The sequence below is a fragment of the Schistocerca gregaria genome, chromosome 1, assembly GCF_023897955.1.
Source record: "Schistocerca gregaria isolate iqSchGreg1 chromosome 1, iqSchGreg1.2, whole genome shotgun sequence".
NCBI classification, from domain to species: domain Eukaryota; kingdom Metazoa; phylum Arthropoda; class Insecta; order Orthoptera; family Acrididae; genus Schistocerca; species Schistocerca gregaria.
The window spans coordinates 955,979,105-955,994,741 of NC_064920.1; the positions used below are offsets into that span (position 1 = coordinate 955,979,105).

Here is a 15,637-nt window from a genome sequence, read left to right on the forward strand (position 1 = left end):
AATACTGTCATTCAGATTAGCATTGTTAAAACAACATAGTTGATAGTTTTACAGCTATTTCAATGTCACGGAAATTTTTGACTGTTCTGACAGTGTCTGTTTTATAAAGGGTTAGGCAAAATATGAAAAATATTAAGATTTACATTTATTATCTGATTTATGGTGACTACGACAAAAAAGTTCTGAACCTGCAACTCACGTTTTTTGTTTTGATTCCTTTTCCTCCAACTCTTCTTTAGCTTCGAGATCTTTTTTGAGTTGTTGTTCTTCACGTTCAAGTTCCTGCAGCACGCAGTCCATTTTGTTGATCATGTTATTTACTTTATTGAAAAGGCGTTTTGCAGCTTTAGTTTCTTTAAGCTCTGCTTTTGACACATGGGCTGACTTTACTACTTGTCGCAGTTCATCAACATCCTGGAAATTTAAAAAGCTCAAAATAATAATAATAACATCAACAATAACAACAGTTACATAATGTATATCATTGCACCTTGAGAGGTAAGGTAACCAAAACAATGTCATTGCGACACAACAGATTGCACAAATGGTTAAAGACTGCAAGAAACAACTGTTCGTAGATACCTATAACACAGAAAAGCAGTCAAACGGCCTCAAGACTGTTAAATCCTGATGCTCCTGAAACAATGTACTGTATGGAGTACACAAACTACACAGAGCAAATGCATAGACCAGTCAAGCTATAGGTAACAATCAAGCCATCTTTCAAGTAGTGAACAGTCTGTTTATTTATCATTTTTTGTAGTGCTATTTATTTTGTTGTAAGAGTCTGGGGCTTTTTTTATCATTTGCGTGAAGTGAGGTAAATTTGTAGAGCAATTTTCTTCTGCAGTAATCACTAGTGTCACTTTAATTACTCTTATCTACTTACATTTGTTTCTCTGCCACTGAGCAGTGAACTAGTGCCAGTGTCATGTTCCTTGTATTCTAGCAACTTGTGTTCATGTTTTTAACAAGTCTGGTAGTGCAAATCATTCTCTAAAAGGCAGGAAGGCTTATTTTTATCTACATTTTTACCTCCTGTTTCCATTTGATGCTTTGTGGTAGGATTGACAGGGAGTGTGCATGCTGTGTGCGAAAACATGAGTAGTTGGCTGTAGTTTGTGAACAGCTGAGGATGTTGTTGACCAAAGGCAGTTGTCCGCAAGCTGTGTCTTGGGGTTCTTGGAGTGTAGTGGTGGCAGACACACACGTGTGTTGCACAAGCTTGCTTATGTTGGCACCAATGACACCAGTCACCTGTATTCTGAAGCCATTCTCAGTTCATATGGGAGGCTGGTAGGAGTGGTGAAGACTGTTGGTCTCTCTTAAGGGTGAAAGCAGAGCTTACAATTTGCACTATTGTGCCCAGAATTTATTGTAGCCCTCTGGTTTGGAGCCTAGTGGAGAGTCTCAACCAGGGACTCAATCAATTCTGTGATCGTCTTGGCTGCAGATTTCTGGACCTGCATTATGGGGTGTAGAATTGTAGGGTTCCCATTGATAGATCAGGGGTGCACCACATAGAGGCTCCGCTGCTTGAGAAACAGAGTACTTGTGGAGTGCTCATGTTTTTTGAGGTTAGGTAACAGTCTCAGGCCCCTGAGGAATGCTTGACAGTCAATATGTAGAGAGGGAAATCAAATCACTTACCGAGTAAGGACACTTCAAATATCTAAACGTTAACAGTAAATTGCCGAAACATTTCGCCCCTAAATTTATCACTTTCCAGGAAAACCGCCTAGTTCAAATTTTACTCAGAAAGGAGAATTGGATGGAGTAGAAAGCTCCAAAATATTTAATAAGGAATGGAATGTACACTGACAAGGTTAGACTCCATAGGATGGGGAGTGTTCATACCAATTGACAAAAATACTGCGTCTATCAAGATCTAAATTGGGAGTGACAGCGAAGTATATGGAAATCAGGAACCGGCCTAGGTCAATTGATGTTAATCGGCTGAGGTGAACTCAGGTTGATAATCAGACTTTTTTTTTGACCTTTTTCTTTTCTTTTTTTCTTTACCAGACACCCGATTCTGTTCAAACAGTTATAGAATTGTACAAAGACAGTCTACTCTCTGTATCTTAGAAGTAACCTGATCATGCAACATTAGTGGAATGTGGATTCAACTGACTGACTATAGATTGTGGTGCCTAAGACATCATCGCAGGTAGTAAGGACAGACAGTCTTGTTAAGTAAATCTGAACACATTTCTCGAAAACATTCTGGAGCAGCTCCTTCAACAAACCACAAGTGATGGGAATATTTTACATTTTGTAGCTAAAAACAGGCCTCACATTACTGACAGGGTGAATATAGAGGCAGGCATTACTGATAGCACAGTGATGATGGTTACTAAAGTTAATAAATCCATCAAGAAGCCTAGGATAGTTTTTATGCTGGAAAGTGCAGAAACATGATTGTTAGAATCCTAAACAATTAATGGATTAGGTTCCAGTATTAAGGACATAGAGCAATTATAGGCAAAGTTTTAATTAAACTGATTTTAAATCACACTGTGGAGAAGTACGTACTGAGCAATTGGATTAAGTCTGGCAAAGATCTACCTTGGTTTAATGACTAAATGCGGAAAATGAGAACACAGAGATTGTTGCAATCTCAGTTAAAAAACAGCACAGACACGTCAAAGACAAAAATGCATGTGTCTATAAAAGTTTGAATCAAAAATCAAACAAAAACTTATACCACAAAACCTTAGTGTGTGATTTGACTGATGACCTGAGAAAATTCTGGTTCTAGGTAAATCGCTACGCATGTTAAAGGCCTGTATTCAGTAACTGGTCAACCAGTCTGATATGGCAATAGAAGACAGCGAACAAAAAAGTAATAGTTTTAAATTTAAGAAATCATCTATTTAAGAGGATCAGACAGACATACTGTCATCTGACTATGCACAGACTCATGTATGAAAGAGACAGGAATATGCATCCCTGGTACTGAGAAACAACTGAAAGAATTGAAAATAAATAAGTCGTCAGGACCGGATGGAATCTCAACCCAATTTAACAGATATTACTCTTTGGCAATAACTACTCAGTTAGTTCACATTTATTATGAATCTCTCACCCAGCAAAAAAGCCTCAAGTTATCAGAAAAAAGTGCAGGTAACTCCTGTGTATAAGAAGGATAAATGAATGGACCTACAAAATTACAAGCCAATATCCTTAGTGACAGTTTGCTGCAGACTTCACGAGAAAATTCAGAGTTCGAATATAATAAATTTCTTCAATGTAGAAAAGTTTCTACCCACAAATCAGCACAGATTTAAAAAGCACTCCTCATGTGAACCTCTTCTTACTCTTTTCTCACATGATATCCTGAGCCCTATGGATCAAGAGCAGCTGATAGATGCCATACTCCTAGATTTACAGAGACTGTTTGACACAATGACACACTGCAGACTGTTAACGAAGGTCTGAGTGTAGAGAATATATTACCAGATATGTGAGTGGTTCACAGAAGTTTTAAGTGATACAAACCAGTATGTTGTTCTTGATGGCGAATGTTCATTAGAGAAAAGAGTATGGTCGGGAGTGTGCCAGGGAAGCACGATTGGAATGTTACGGCTCTCCACGCACATAAATGATCTGACAGACACGGTGAATGGCTGTCTGAAATTCTTTGCTGATGAGACTTTAGTGTATGGGAAAGTGTATTCGTTGGGTGACTACTGGAGGATATAGGATGACTTAGACAAAATTTCTAACTCGTGTGATGAATGACACCTACACTTGCACCAGCAAAAAATTGCACAACAGTTTATGTTATCAAGTTAGGTTCATTATACTGCAATAGTGATGTTGCAGACAATATGGGTTTCCATTCCACCCCGTAAATGTAAGCTCTGAGCAATAACAATTCATTTTTGAGTTGCTATCATAATGACAGCAAATAAACACTGTATAATACTGTAGCTATAAGTACAACAAAGCACACACTTTTGATAACAAATACAGGACAAAAGCATTTGATGATGACTGATATCTTGAAAACAATATGGTGCATAGTTTACAAAATAAAGAATACCGAGATAATAACTTCTTGCTGTATGTTTTATTATGTCGAATATGCAATAAATAACTGATGTTCATAGCTTTTCACTCAACAATTTACAGCGACAATGGCACAATTCCATTCAGCTCCCATTGCCACTTGTCAGAATAAGCACCAAAACCATATTCGTCATTCTCATCAACATGACAAATCATTAGCTGTTCATGGTCACTAATGATATCTTCCACTGACTGTGCTGCTCAAATATGTTTTTCAATGTGTTTACCTTTTGTCCTCCTTGAGGCAGCATCCACAGTTGCAAGAGCTTCACACAACTGCCTTCCCATCTCTGTTACTTGTTATTGTAAAAGACTTATTGTTTCTCATGAATGTCTTCACATCACTCCATACTAACTCCCTTATTACAGTATGATGCTGCAACATGCCTTATTTTCTTTAACAAGTGAATATAGCAGAAGTTTCATCATGCTCATATCCGCAGGAATCTTTCATGCCTGTAACCAATGCACCATAACTTCTTTGCAGTCCTTTGTGGTTGGGGCTTCATTCAGTATCACTGAATGATATGGAGTGGTGTTCATTACAATTGTTGTAGGGACAGAAAAGGTTCCTGAACCACTCAACAAATCATGTATGATCTACATTTTCCTTCATGATAATCATCTGTCTTTTTGGACCAAAAAACTAAAGTGCATCAGGAACAAAACCACCGCAGGAACCTGCACGGATCACAATCTTCCTGTCAGCTGACGATCACTACTACATGGATTGTCATCCAGCCATCATTGACTGACAGCTTCCTGGCATTAACACATGCTTTGTCTAGCTGTATTATAGAATGAACCTCCTCATCCACAATACTGTGCAAGAATATGCATTGAGCTGTTACAGTATGTGCCTTTTCTAACAGGACTTTGCGTCCATCTAGCACTTTGTAATGCAAACCCAATCGCAAAATGTTTTGACACTTCTCCTGCTCCTGAAAAGTTAACTTTCTTTTAGTGACATTAGTAACTTTGCTACGGCAGCATACTCTTCCTTGCTATAGTAAGCATAAATACTTCTTCAAATAACATTGGCCCGGAAGGAATACCAAGTATGTGAGTGTGTGGCTGCTTTTTCTTCTTTCCAGGAGTCACTAAAAATACATTATATGATCAAGACGCCTCAGAATCATTATGGCTCACGTCTAAATCCCACTTTTGCAGTAACACTCTGTTACTCAATACTGTTCTTGCACTAATTCCAAGAGTTTTTTATGTGCGTCCCACTACTTCATTTGCGGGAACTGATAGATGTCAAGATACTTTCACCTGCTCGTAAAACTCATGAGTTCTCCACATTAAATCCAGTGCCTTGCTGTGTAACGATACACATCGATGGAAAAGACTGTCACTGGGTGAATAAACACTTCTGTAGCATTTTTCACATATCATAATTTTCTAAAGTATGGAACAATATAAGCACACAGTAGAAACCAACAACACGTTTTTTATGTACACTCAAAGCAAAGTTGACAACCGAAAGCGGTTACTGAGCTGGGAATGGTTTGTGCCGCAAGCGTAGTGTCTCACGCTTTTCATTCTTTACTTGTTAAATTGTTATGCTGCCAACCTGAAACGCATATATCAAGTTCAAAATTTCAGCGGACTTGGTAGAGCTCTTAACATTTTTGAGCACTACTTGAGTGTTTGGGATCTCTTGGATTGAAGGAAGACATTGAGGTAATTCAGAACTGTATTGCTGTATTTGTTACCAGTACAAGCTTTCACGAAAGCATTATACAGATGCTTTGTGAACTCAAGACAACATTCTTTTTGCGAACACTATTGAGAAACTGTAGAGAACTGGCATTTGCAGCTGACTGCAGAATGATCCTACCATCACTAACATACATCGCACATAAGGACCATGAAAACAAAGTAAGAGAAGTTAGGGCTTGTACGGAGGCATATAGATGGCTGTTTTTCCCTCACTCCATTTGTAAGTCAAAGAGGAAAGGAAACGACAGGTAGTGGTACAAGGTGACCTCTGCCACATATCGTATGGTAGCTTATGGAGTATGTATGTAGACATACATAATTTTCTATTTCATAATTTTCTATTTTATACTCGAGGAATGAAGAGATTAATGTTAGAAGTTAATGTTCAGTTAACACTGAGGCAATTAAAAGTGATTAACTAACTTAAATGGATAAGAATGAGCAAGGAAATTGGTTACACTTACTTATATGAACTAGCAGAGCATTAATAAAGTGATTCATGAAAACACACAAAGAATTACACATTGTTAGGCAGATGGATATTTGAGCCTTACTCTTCTCACAACTGAGTCTAGTGGGCGTATCATACTCAATACATCCACTTTCAATTACTTATCCATATTATAGAAAAGAATGAACAGTAGATATTTGAAGGTTAGGTTTACATATGTTTCAGGTGTCACTTCTCACAAGAAAATGATACGCAAAACATGCATAAATAGTACATCAAAGCCTGTAATTCTTTGTACAAACCAGTAAGAGCTCTCATTCTTGTTGCGACTGAAAAGTGTCAACAAAGGAAAGGAATCTCTGTGATGAGATTACATTTAAGTAACAATAGAAAAATTTTCTAAATGAGCAAATTTCAAGTCACTATGAAAAAACAGTGAGCAGGACGCTATGAGCAAGTGTACTTGCCAAACTGCTCGACAGCTCAAAAGTTACATAGGATTGATAAATGAAGAAACGGAGAGATAAGTTCAGTTTGTAGCTTTTCGGAACTTCAATTACTGTCTTCGTACAAAGAACAGCACCAGAATATGATAAAAAGTAACAAGACCAGAAGAAATGAAAATCACCCAGAAACTATAGTCTGTGAAGAGAGAATTTTAGTTAAGATTTTTTTCTGAACGCTGTTCATAATTCCTCTTCTCTCTGTCCGTTGTGCCTCTCCCGATCCAGGAACTGTAACATCTGATAATCCCTTCCATCACCTACACATCCTCCACTTATATTTATGATATCCACTATATCACTTTCTACTTACAGAAAAAAATCTGACATGCTACCAATTTTAATAATCTGTTTCTAGTTGTGTGCACACTGTACATTTCAAGAAAGTGATTGCAGGTGCTCTTGTCCTGCCCCACAGTGTTACATATCATCTCAAGAACTGTTAAACAATGAGGAAACAGGGATGGTATTACAGTATGGTTTATGTCTATGAAAGTTGTTGCAATGAGTCAATGCAATAAAATCTTAATGGGTTTCTTGCTGCAGAAGATTGCAGAATGAGTGAGGTATTTAGTAAAGAGTACTCTCCCTTTGCAGAAGATGGAATGAGATAGTTGCCTTTCTGAAAAAGTCACACGCACACTGCGATCTTAAGCAAGAAACCAGTGAAGCTGTTATTGCAATATGAGTTAAACAGGTTGCTACTCACCAATTAGAGGTGGTGTTGAGCACAGACAGCCACTTTTGAAAGTAGACTGCTGGATGTTTCTTAGCTATCTGACAATGTCCTTCAACAGATGAAGGAGGAACACACACACACACACACACACACACACACACACACACACACACACACACACACACACACTAATTCATACCTGTACAACTGTGTCCCACTTTTTTAAAATGAATAATCATTATCAAACTTTAATTTGAGTTGATAGCCAATTTACTGAATGATGATTTGCTCACAAAGTATGTAAATATGACAAAAATGAACACATGTTATTGGTCTAGCACTGTATTTCCACAAAAGTAAAATAAACTAAACTGAAATATTATTTGTATCAGAGTCTGCAAAGCTTCCTATTTCAAAAAACCTTTCAATCTCATTGGAGTAATTTGGCAGTAATAAGTGAGCAGAGTGTCTCTTAGTGTCAGGTGCCTAACATTTAATTTATGGGAGAGAAGACATAATGAAAATATTAAACAAATATTCACCCTTTTATGCTATTTTATTATCGAGAAGTGCAGCAAGTTGCAGATTATCCAGGTGTCGATTATCCATTCTGCAAGTTACCCATGCATATTTTGGTGATTTTTGATGCTATAAGTCTTCTGTTATAATTATAATGAATATTTGCATTTAGAAAATACTATTATATAAGTGACATTTTACCACATAAATGACACAATGAAATACACTAATATATTAAAGTATGCAGGACAAAATTTGTTTGAGTTTCCCAATGTTTTTACTCTCCAGAAAGTGGAAAACATCACCAAGAAAATAGTGAACGAAAAACAAACAGAAAAAACTAGATTACTTCCTGGAACTGAATAGTAAGCAAATGATGCTAAATACATTGTGTTTTAAGTGTAATTTTATAAATAACTTATTGTTTCTGGTGAGTAATGTCAAAGTAAAGCAGTGAACGTTCAAATGTACCATATAGCATGTTTTGAAAATACAATAAATAGCAATTTTTGGCAAAACATGTATTTAGGATTATACATGTTTTCTGATTGTGCAATCTCAGATCCGCAACAACCCAGATAATCAGAAGATTTCTGTAATTTATTAGCACTTTTCAGAGTTACAAATTGAATTTAGTTGCAAGCTATAGTACTATACAACCAAAATAAGCTACAAAGTAACATTAAGCTACATAATGGTTAATTTACCTCTTGATACTCAGCCAGTTCTTCCTTGAGGTCATCAAGTTCCTCCTTTTCTACGAGCAACTTCTTCTTTTCTTTTCCAATGCTGTCTAAAGCATCTTCTAGCTTCTCAAAATCAATGGAACTCAGTTCCTAAGTAATAAGAAAAATATTTTTAATTAAGTACAGGATTTAAATCTGACTGCAGAGGGAAACCAATAGCTGAAGTCCCTTCCTCTGGCAAACATAACAGAACAAAAAGACAACAACTAGAGTAAAGGAAAGTAAACATAAGGATATATACCACTAAAACCTGAAATTATAACTTATCCAACTGGAAAAATGAAGTTAACATTAATTGTGTCTAAAGTTTGTGAACAGCCTGTGCAAATAAGAAGGTGAATGGTAGTAAATCCATGCAGGATTTACCAGTGTTTGATTTAGTATATATGCCGAGTTCAATACAGCCTTATAACACCTAGTAGGACGTATAGAGTATTCAAGCCAGTATCTAGAGAGAAGTTGCTCAGACTCTAGAATAATTAATTAAATGTGAGCACAAAATATTTTTCACATGTCAAAAACAAATTAACAGCAGTCCTGGTTGTTTCTATCTTTGTGCATTTAGTAATCATTTTCCAAACAAATCTGAACAACAGAAACACATTTCCAATCACATGGAATACTCTGTTGCTTCAACAGGTTTTGACAAACTAATGTTGGATGAATAAGTAGAGCAAAAATCAAACAGTTGTATTTCAATCAGTCCTTATTTATTTTTCTTTAAGCTACCTATTTCTGCACTTCACAGGTGCCATCCTCAGGCCCCTATGCACGCTGAACAGATGTTCTACAGGGCTTGGTGCAATACAACAGGAGTCACCAAATAAATCTGGATTCCGTAGATATTTTTCTGAAGTGAGTACCCCCAACAATTCGACAAGAAATGTTAGAAGAGGTTCCAGTTTAGCAAGGATCCCATTACTGCCATCAAGCAATTTTTATTGCTTTTGAACTCTTATCACATAAAGTTTGTAATTTATATATAATCTAATGGACCAAGGACGGAGCCTTGGGGAACTCCAGAGCGCACGTTTTTCCATGATGACTTTTCCGACCCACAAATGACTTGTTGACTTTTGTTTTTGAGGTAGCTGTCAAACCAGCGTATTGCGCTTTTTGAGAAATTCTGCTGTTTCATTTTAATTAGTAATATATCGAAGTCAACTGTGTCAAAAGCCTTACTAAAGTCAAGCACTGTTATGATAGTAGCTTCACGTCTGTCCATAGCATGTTTAATGTCATCAGTTACTTTGATTAATGCAGTTGCTGTACTATGGTGCTTTCGAAAGCCTGACTGATATTCGTCATGGATGTTATGAGTTTTGAGGTAAGCCGTCAGCTGTTCGTGGACGATGTATTCTAGGGCTTTAGATATTACAGGTAGTATGCTGATCGGCCTGTAGTCACCTGGCGACTTAGGGTTGTCAGTCTTGGGTATAGGTTGAATTAAACTTTGCTTCCACTCAGTAGGATATGTACTACTGACAAGAGACAGGTTGAAGATGTCTGTGATAACTGGAATAATAGTGTCTACGACGTTCTTAATCATGCCAATGCTCACTCTATCATTTCCTACTGCCTCAGAAGAGATTCTCATAATTGCCTTGTGTACTGTGCCGGTAGTGACATGTTTTAGGAAAAACTTGTCTCTCGAGAGATTGATATCTTGGGGCTGGTAATTTGTCGCTGCGTGGCAGTTTACAGCTGTTGAGAAGAAATCGTTTAATTCTTCTGCAGACACTTGATAAACAGCGTCAGATCTTCGCTTCCCTATACCGAAACTGTGCAGCTTTTTCCACAGTGGAGCAGGTTTTGATATGCCGCATACGGCAGAGCGGGCATGTCTGATTTTGGCATTCCTCACGCTTTGCTTGGTTCTGTTTAGGAGTTTCCTATAAGCTTCGCATGCCTCGGGAGTTGGGTTATGCTTGAAGGCCCTATGTGCAGCATCACATTTATTCATTAACTTTTATGTACAAGTGTTTAGTACAAATTATTTTGCTTACTTTTCTGATCAAGTCGTGGTATTAACATGTTTTTAAATCTGAGATTATGAAAGTGCTTTCGGTCCCATTCTAGTCCAATTACAATTCAGTGATTAGTTTAAAAATACAGTTAATAAACAATTAATAATCATATAGTTATTTTTGCTCAGATAGTGAGCTGGCAACCATTCTTATGTAATTTGCTATCCAAAATAACGAATTCAGTTTGTTTATTTCAAAATTCATTAAATTTTTCTTATTTTTATCTTTTGTCAAAATTTCTTTCAACCATTATCATGTGAAATTAGTCACATGATAACAATTCAGCTATAACTGTATCTGCACTTATCTGGATATTTGTATTTCTTCGGAATAGATGCCTTTCCCTAACAGAGAATATTAGTTGCGCATGTAATTTAGAAATTCTCACTAACTGAAAGTATAGGTCTGTTATATTCTCAAGTCACTGTAGATTCATTCTGGCCATGGGACACAGACAGTTATCCTGCTTGAATATGCCATTGCTGTTGGGGCAGACAAGCATGAAGGGATGCAGGTAGTCTGCAATAATGTTCATATGTGCTTCATTACTACCACAGAGCTCATGGAAGTACAGGTGAATACTTTCTATAGTATAACCTGCTCACTATTATCTATGGACAATACCAGTGAGTAATAATCAAAACTGTCCTGGGTTCCATCTCATGGCACCCACTTATCCTTGGGGTGCGAAACTCATCCTGTAAGATGGAAAAAACAGCAATGATCAATGGCATGAGGATGCAGAAGGCAATGGAAACCAAAGCATTACAGACAATGTGAACCATAGGAAATGTGGCTTTTGCTAAAAAAGGGTCATGATCTCTCCATTAGCAATTGAGTCCAGATTAGTCCCCTATTCAGATTTCTAGGAGGAAACTGTCAATGGGAGGGGGGGGGGGGGGGTGTCGACATGAAAAAGACTGAGAAAAAAATCAACAAAATAGTAACGTTCTATGAGTCAGAGTGTGAAATGTCAGACTTCTGAATGTGGTAGGAAAATTAGAAAATCTGGAAAGGGAAATGCGAAGACTCACTCTACATACAGTAGGAAATGGTGAAGTGGAATGGAAACAAGATACGAATTACTGATCAGATGATTACAGGATAATATTTACAGCAGTAGAAAATGGTATAATTGGAGTAGCATTTGTCATGAATAGGAAGGTAGGGCTAAGAGTGAGCTACCTTGAAAAACTTCACGACAGAAATTGTCCATTAGCATTGACAGTAATTCCAACATTAGTACAGGTTTACTTGCTGATGTTAAAAGCTGAAGATGAAAGGATAGAGAATGTTATGCGGCTGTTGACCACGTAATTCGGTGTGTAGAGGGTAGACAAAAATCTGAATCATGGGTAATTGGAGCACAATAGTAGAAGAAGGAACAGAAGATAGGGTTCCAGGAGAATATAGGCTTGGAAGTACGAATGAGAGAGGAGAAAGACTAATACAGTTCTGCAGTAAACTTCAATTGGTAACAGCAAGTAGACTGTTCAAATATCACAAGCAAGGGTGACATACTTGGAAAAGTCTGGAGACAAAGGAAGGTACCACCCGGAGCACATCAGGTTCAAATCAAGATCCCTAATGGGAGGAAGTGAGTGGGAGGAAGTGAGTGGCGTAGTAGGGGAGGAAGTGAGAGTGTAGTGGGGGAGGAAGTGAGAGTGTAGTGGGGGAGGAAGTGAGGGGGTAGTGGGGGAGGAAGTGAGGGGGTAGTAGGGGAGGAAGTGAGGGGGAGAGAGTGGAGGATGTTGGGGGGGAAGTGGGGGAGAGAGTGGGGGGAGAGAGTGGGGGAAGTGGGGGGAGAGAGTGGGGGAAGTCATGGGAGAGTGGGGGGAGAGAGAGTGGGGGGGAGAGAGAGTGGGGGGGAGAGAGAGTGGGGGGAGAGAGAGAGTGGGGGGAGAGAGAGAGTGGGGGGAGAGAGTGGGGGGGGAGAGAGTGGGGGGGTGAGAGTGGGGGGAGAGAGTGGGGGGAGAGAGTGGGGGGGAGAGAGTGGGGGGGGGCGAGAGTGGGGGGGGGCGAGAGAGTGGGGGGGGCGAGAGAGTGGGGGGGGGCGAGAGAGTGGGGGGGGGAGAGAGTGGGGGGGAGAGAGTGGGGGGGAGAGAGTGGGGGGGAGAGAGTGGGGGGGAGAGAGTGGGGGGGAGAGAGTGGGGGGGAGAGAGTGGGGGGGGGAGAGTGGGGGGGAGAGAGTGGGGGGAGAGTGGGGGGGGAGAGAGTGGGGGGGAGAGAGTGGGGGGGAGAGTGTGGGGGGAGAGTGGGGGGGGCGAGTGGGGGGGAGAGTGGGGGGGAGAGAGAGGGGGAGAGAGAGGGGGGAGAGAGAGGGGGGGAGAGAGAGGGGGGAGAGAGTGGGGGGGAGAGAGTGGGGGGGAGAGAGTGGGGGGGAGAGAGTGGGGGGGAGAGAGTGGGGGGGAGAGAGTGGGGGGGAGAGAGTGGGGGGAGAGAGTGGGGGGGAGAGAGTGGGGGGAGAGAGTGGGGGGGTAGAGAGTGGGGGGGGAGAGAGTGGGGGGAGAGAGTGGGGGGGAGAGAGTGGGGGGGAGAGAGTGGGGGGGAGAGAGTGGGGGGAGAGAGTGGGGGGAGAGAGTGGGGGGAGAGAGTGGGGGGAGAGAGTGGGGGTTGGAAGAGGGGGAGGGAGGAAGTGGGGGGGAGGAAGTGGGGGGGAGGAAGTGGGGGGGAGGATGCGGGTGGGGGGAGGATGCGGGTGGGGGGAGGATGCGGGGGGGGGGAGGAAGCGGGGGGGGGAGGAAGCGGGGGGGGAGGAAGCGGGGGGGGAGGAAGCGGGGGGGAGGAAGCGGGGTGGAGGAAGTGGGGTGAGGAGGAAGTGGGGGGGAGGAGGAAGTGGGGGGGAGGAGGAAGTGGGGGGGAGGAGGAAGTGGGGGGAGGAGGAAGTGGGGGGAGGAGGAAGTGGGGGGAGGAGGAAGTGGGGGGAGGAGGAAGTGGGGGGAGGAAGTGGGGGGAGGAAGTGGGGGGAGGAAGTGGGGGGGAGGAAGTGGGGGAAGGAAGTGGGGGAAGGAAGTGGGGTGAGGAAGTGGGGTGAGGAAGTGGGGTGAGGAAGTGGGGGGAGGAAGTGGGGGGAGGAAGTGGGGGGAGGAAGTGGGGGGGGAGAGTGGGGGGGAGAGTGGGGGGGAGAGTGGGGGGGAGAGTGGGGGGGAGAGTGGGGGGGAGAGTGGGGGGAGGGAATGGGGAGGCGGGAGAGAGGGGTCTATCACAGGGAGAGGGTGGCTGATGCACGTTGAAGGGAATTGTGGATGCGAACTGGGAGGGGGTGACAGGACGGAGGAAGGAGAAACTTTTAGGTGGAAGGTGCATGTTATCTCAGTTTGAGGCCAGGACAACTACAGGACCAGAGGATGTGTTTTAAGAATACCAGCTACATATGCATAGTGGAGAGAAACTGATGGTAGAGGAAAGGATCCTGGTGGTACAGGTTTTGAAGCAACCACTTAAATTGATGCTCAGCTACATGTTCTGCCACTGGGTTGTCAACTTATTTCTTGCGGCAGTTTGATAGTGGTCATTCATCCTGATTGACAGCTGGTAGTTACATTGACATAAAAAGCTGTGAAGTGTTTGCAGCAGCAGAGTTTGTACATGACAGGGATATGATGCTTTTTACAGGTGGCCTGGCCTCTGATGGGGTAGCCAGTGAGAGGACTGGAGTAGGAGGTGCTGCGAGAGTAGATTGGGGGCAAGTCTTGCACCTTGATCAGGCACAGGGATATGATGCTTGTGGCAATGAATTGGGAGTGTGAGCAGCATAAGGAAGGACTTGGATGTTGTGTATGTTTGATGTGCAAAGAAACCCATTTTAGGAGGAGTGGGAAGTACCTTAGGTAGGACATCCCTCATTTCAGGGCAAAGTGAGAGATACTCCAAATCCTGAAGAAGGATGTAATTCAGTTGTTCCAGTCCAGGATTTTAACGCATGCTGAGGGAGGAGGCACTCCTCTGCAGCCAATTCTTGGAGGTGGTGGAAGGACTGGGTGAGTGTGACAATAAGACATGGGAAATCTGCTTGTGGACTAGGTTTGGGGGTATTGGCTGTCCATGAAGGCCTTCAGAATACTGGACAATGAAGTTCCCATTACTGCAGGTACGTTGTCCGAGGGCAGCTAGCCTGTATGGGAGGGAATTTTTGGTGTGGGGAAAAATGCCAGCTATTGAAATGCAGATACTGTTGTTGATTAGGGTGTGTGTGTGTGTGTGTGTGTGTGTGTGTGTGTGTGTGTCCACTAGCTCATCAAAGGGTTTGTGTGAGCCTATTCATAATTCAATGCTTCTGCTTTAAATGGAGTGGTCTCCTTTGATCCAGATGTACTAGGTGATCAAAAAGTTAGTATAAATTTGAAAAATTAATAAACCACGGAATAATGTAGATAGAGAAGTACAAATTGACACATATTCTCGGAATGACATGGTGTTTTACTAGAACAAACAAAAAGTATTGCTAGACGGGTAAAAGATCTCTTGTGCCCGTCGTTTGGTGATCGTGTGCTCAGCCGCCACTTTCGTCATGCTTGTCCTCCCAGGTCCCCAGACCTCAGTCCGTGCAGTTATTGGGTTTGGGGTTAACTGAAGTCGCATGTGTAATGTGATTGACCGACATCTCTAGGGATGCTGAAAGACAACATCCACAGCCAATGCCTTGTCATAACTCCAGACATGCTTTACAGTGCTGTTCACAACATTATTCCTTGGCTACAGCTATTGTTGAGGAATGATGGTGGACATATTGAGCATTTCATGCAAAGAAAATCATCTTTGCTTTGTCTTACTTTGTTATGCTAATTATTGCAATTCTGATCAGATAAAGTGCCGTCTGTCAGAAATATTTTGATTTTTGTTTGTTTTGTTTCTAATAAAACCCCATGCAATTCCAAGCATGTGTGTCAATTTGTACTCTATATCTACAGTGA

At 41.4% G+C, this 15,637-nt stretch overlaps 1 protein-coding gene across 1 annotated transcript in view; it reads right to left on the bottom strand.

Annotated features, from left to right (window-relative positions):
- Window positions 1-15,637, bottom strand: part of LOC126276302 (mitochondrial proton/calcium exchanger protein-like) — a 110,113-nt gene that overhangs the window by 6,300 nt on the left and 88,176 nt on the right. Inside the window, exons 9-10 of the mRNA XM_049977265.1 lie at window positions 8,659-8,787; window positions 200-414 (exon numbers count right to left, since the gene is read on the bottom strand). Coding sequence (XP_049833222.1) covers window positions 200-414; window positions 8,659-8,787 — 344 coding nt within the window. The remainder of the gene's footprint in view (window positions 1-199; window positions 415-8,658; window positions 8,788-15,637) is intronic.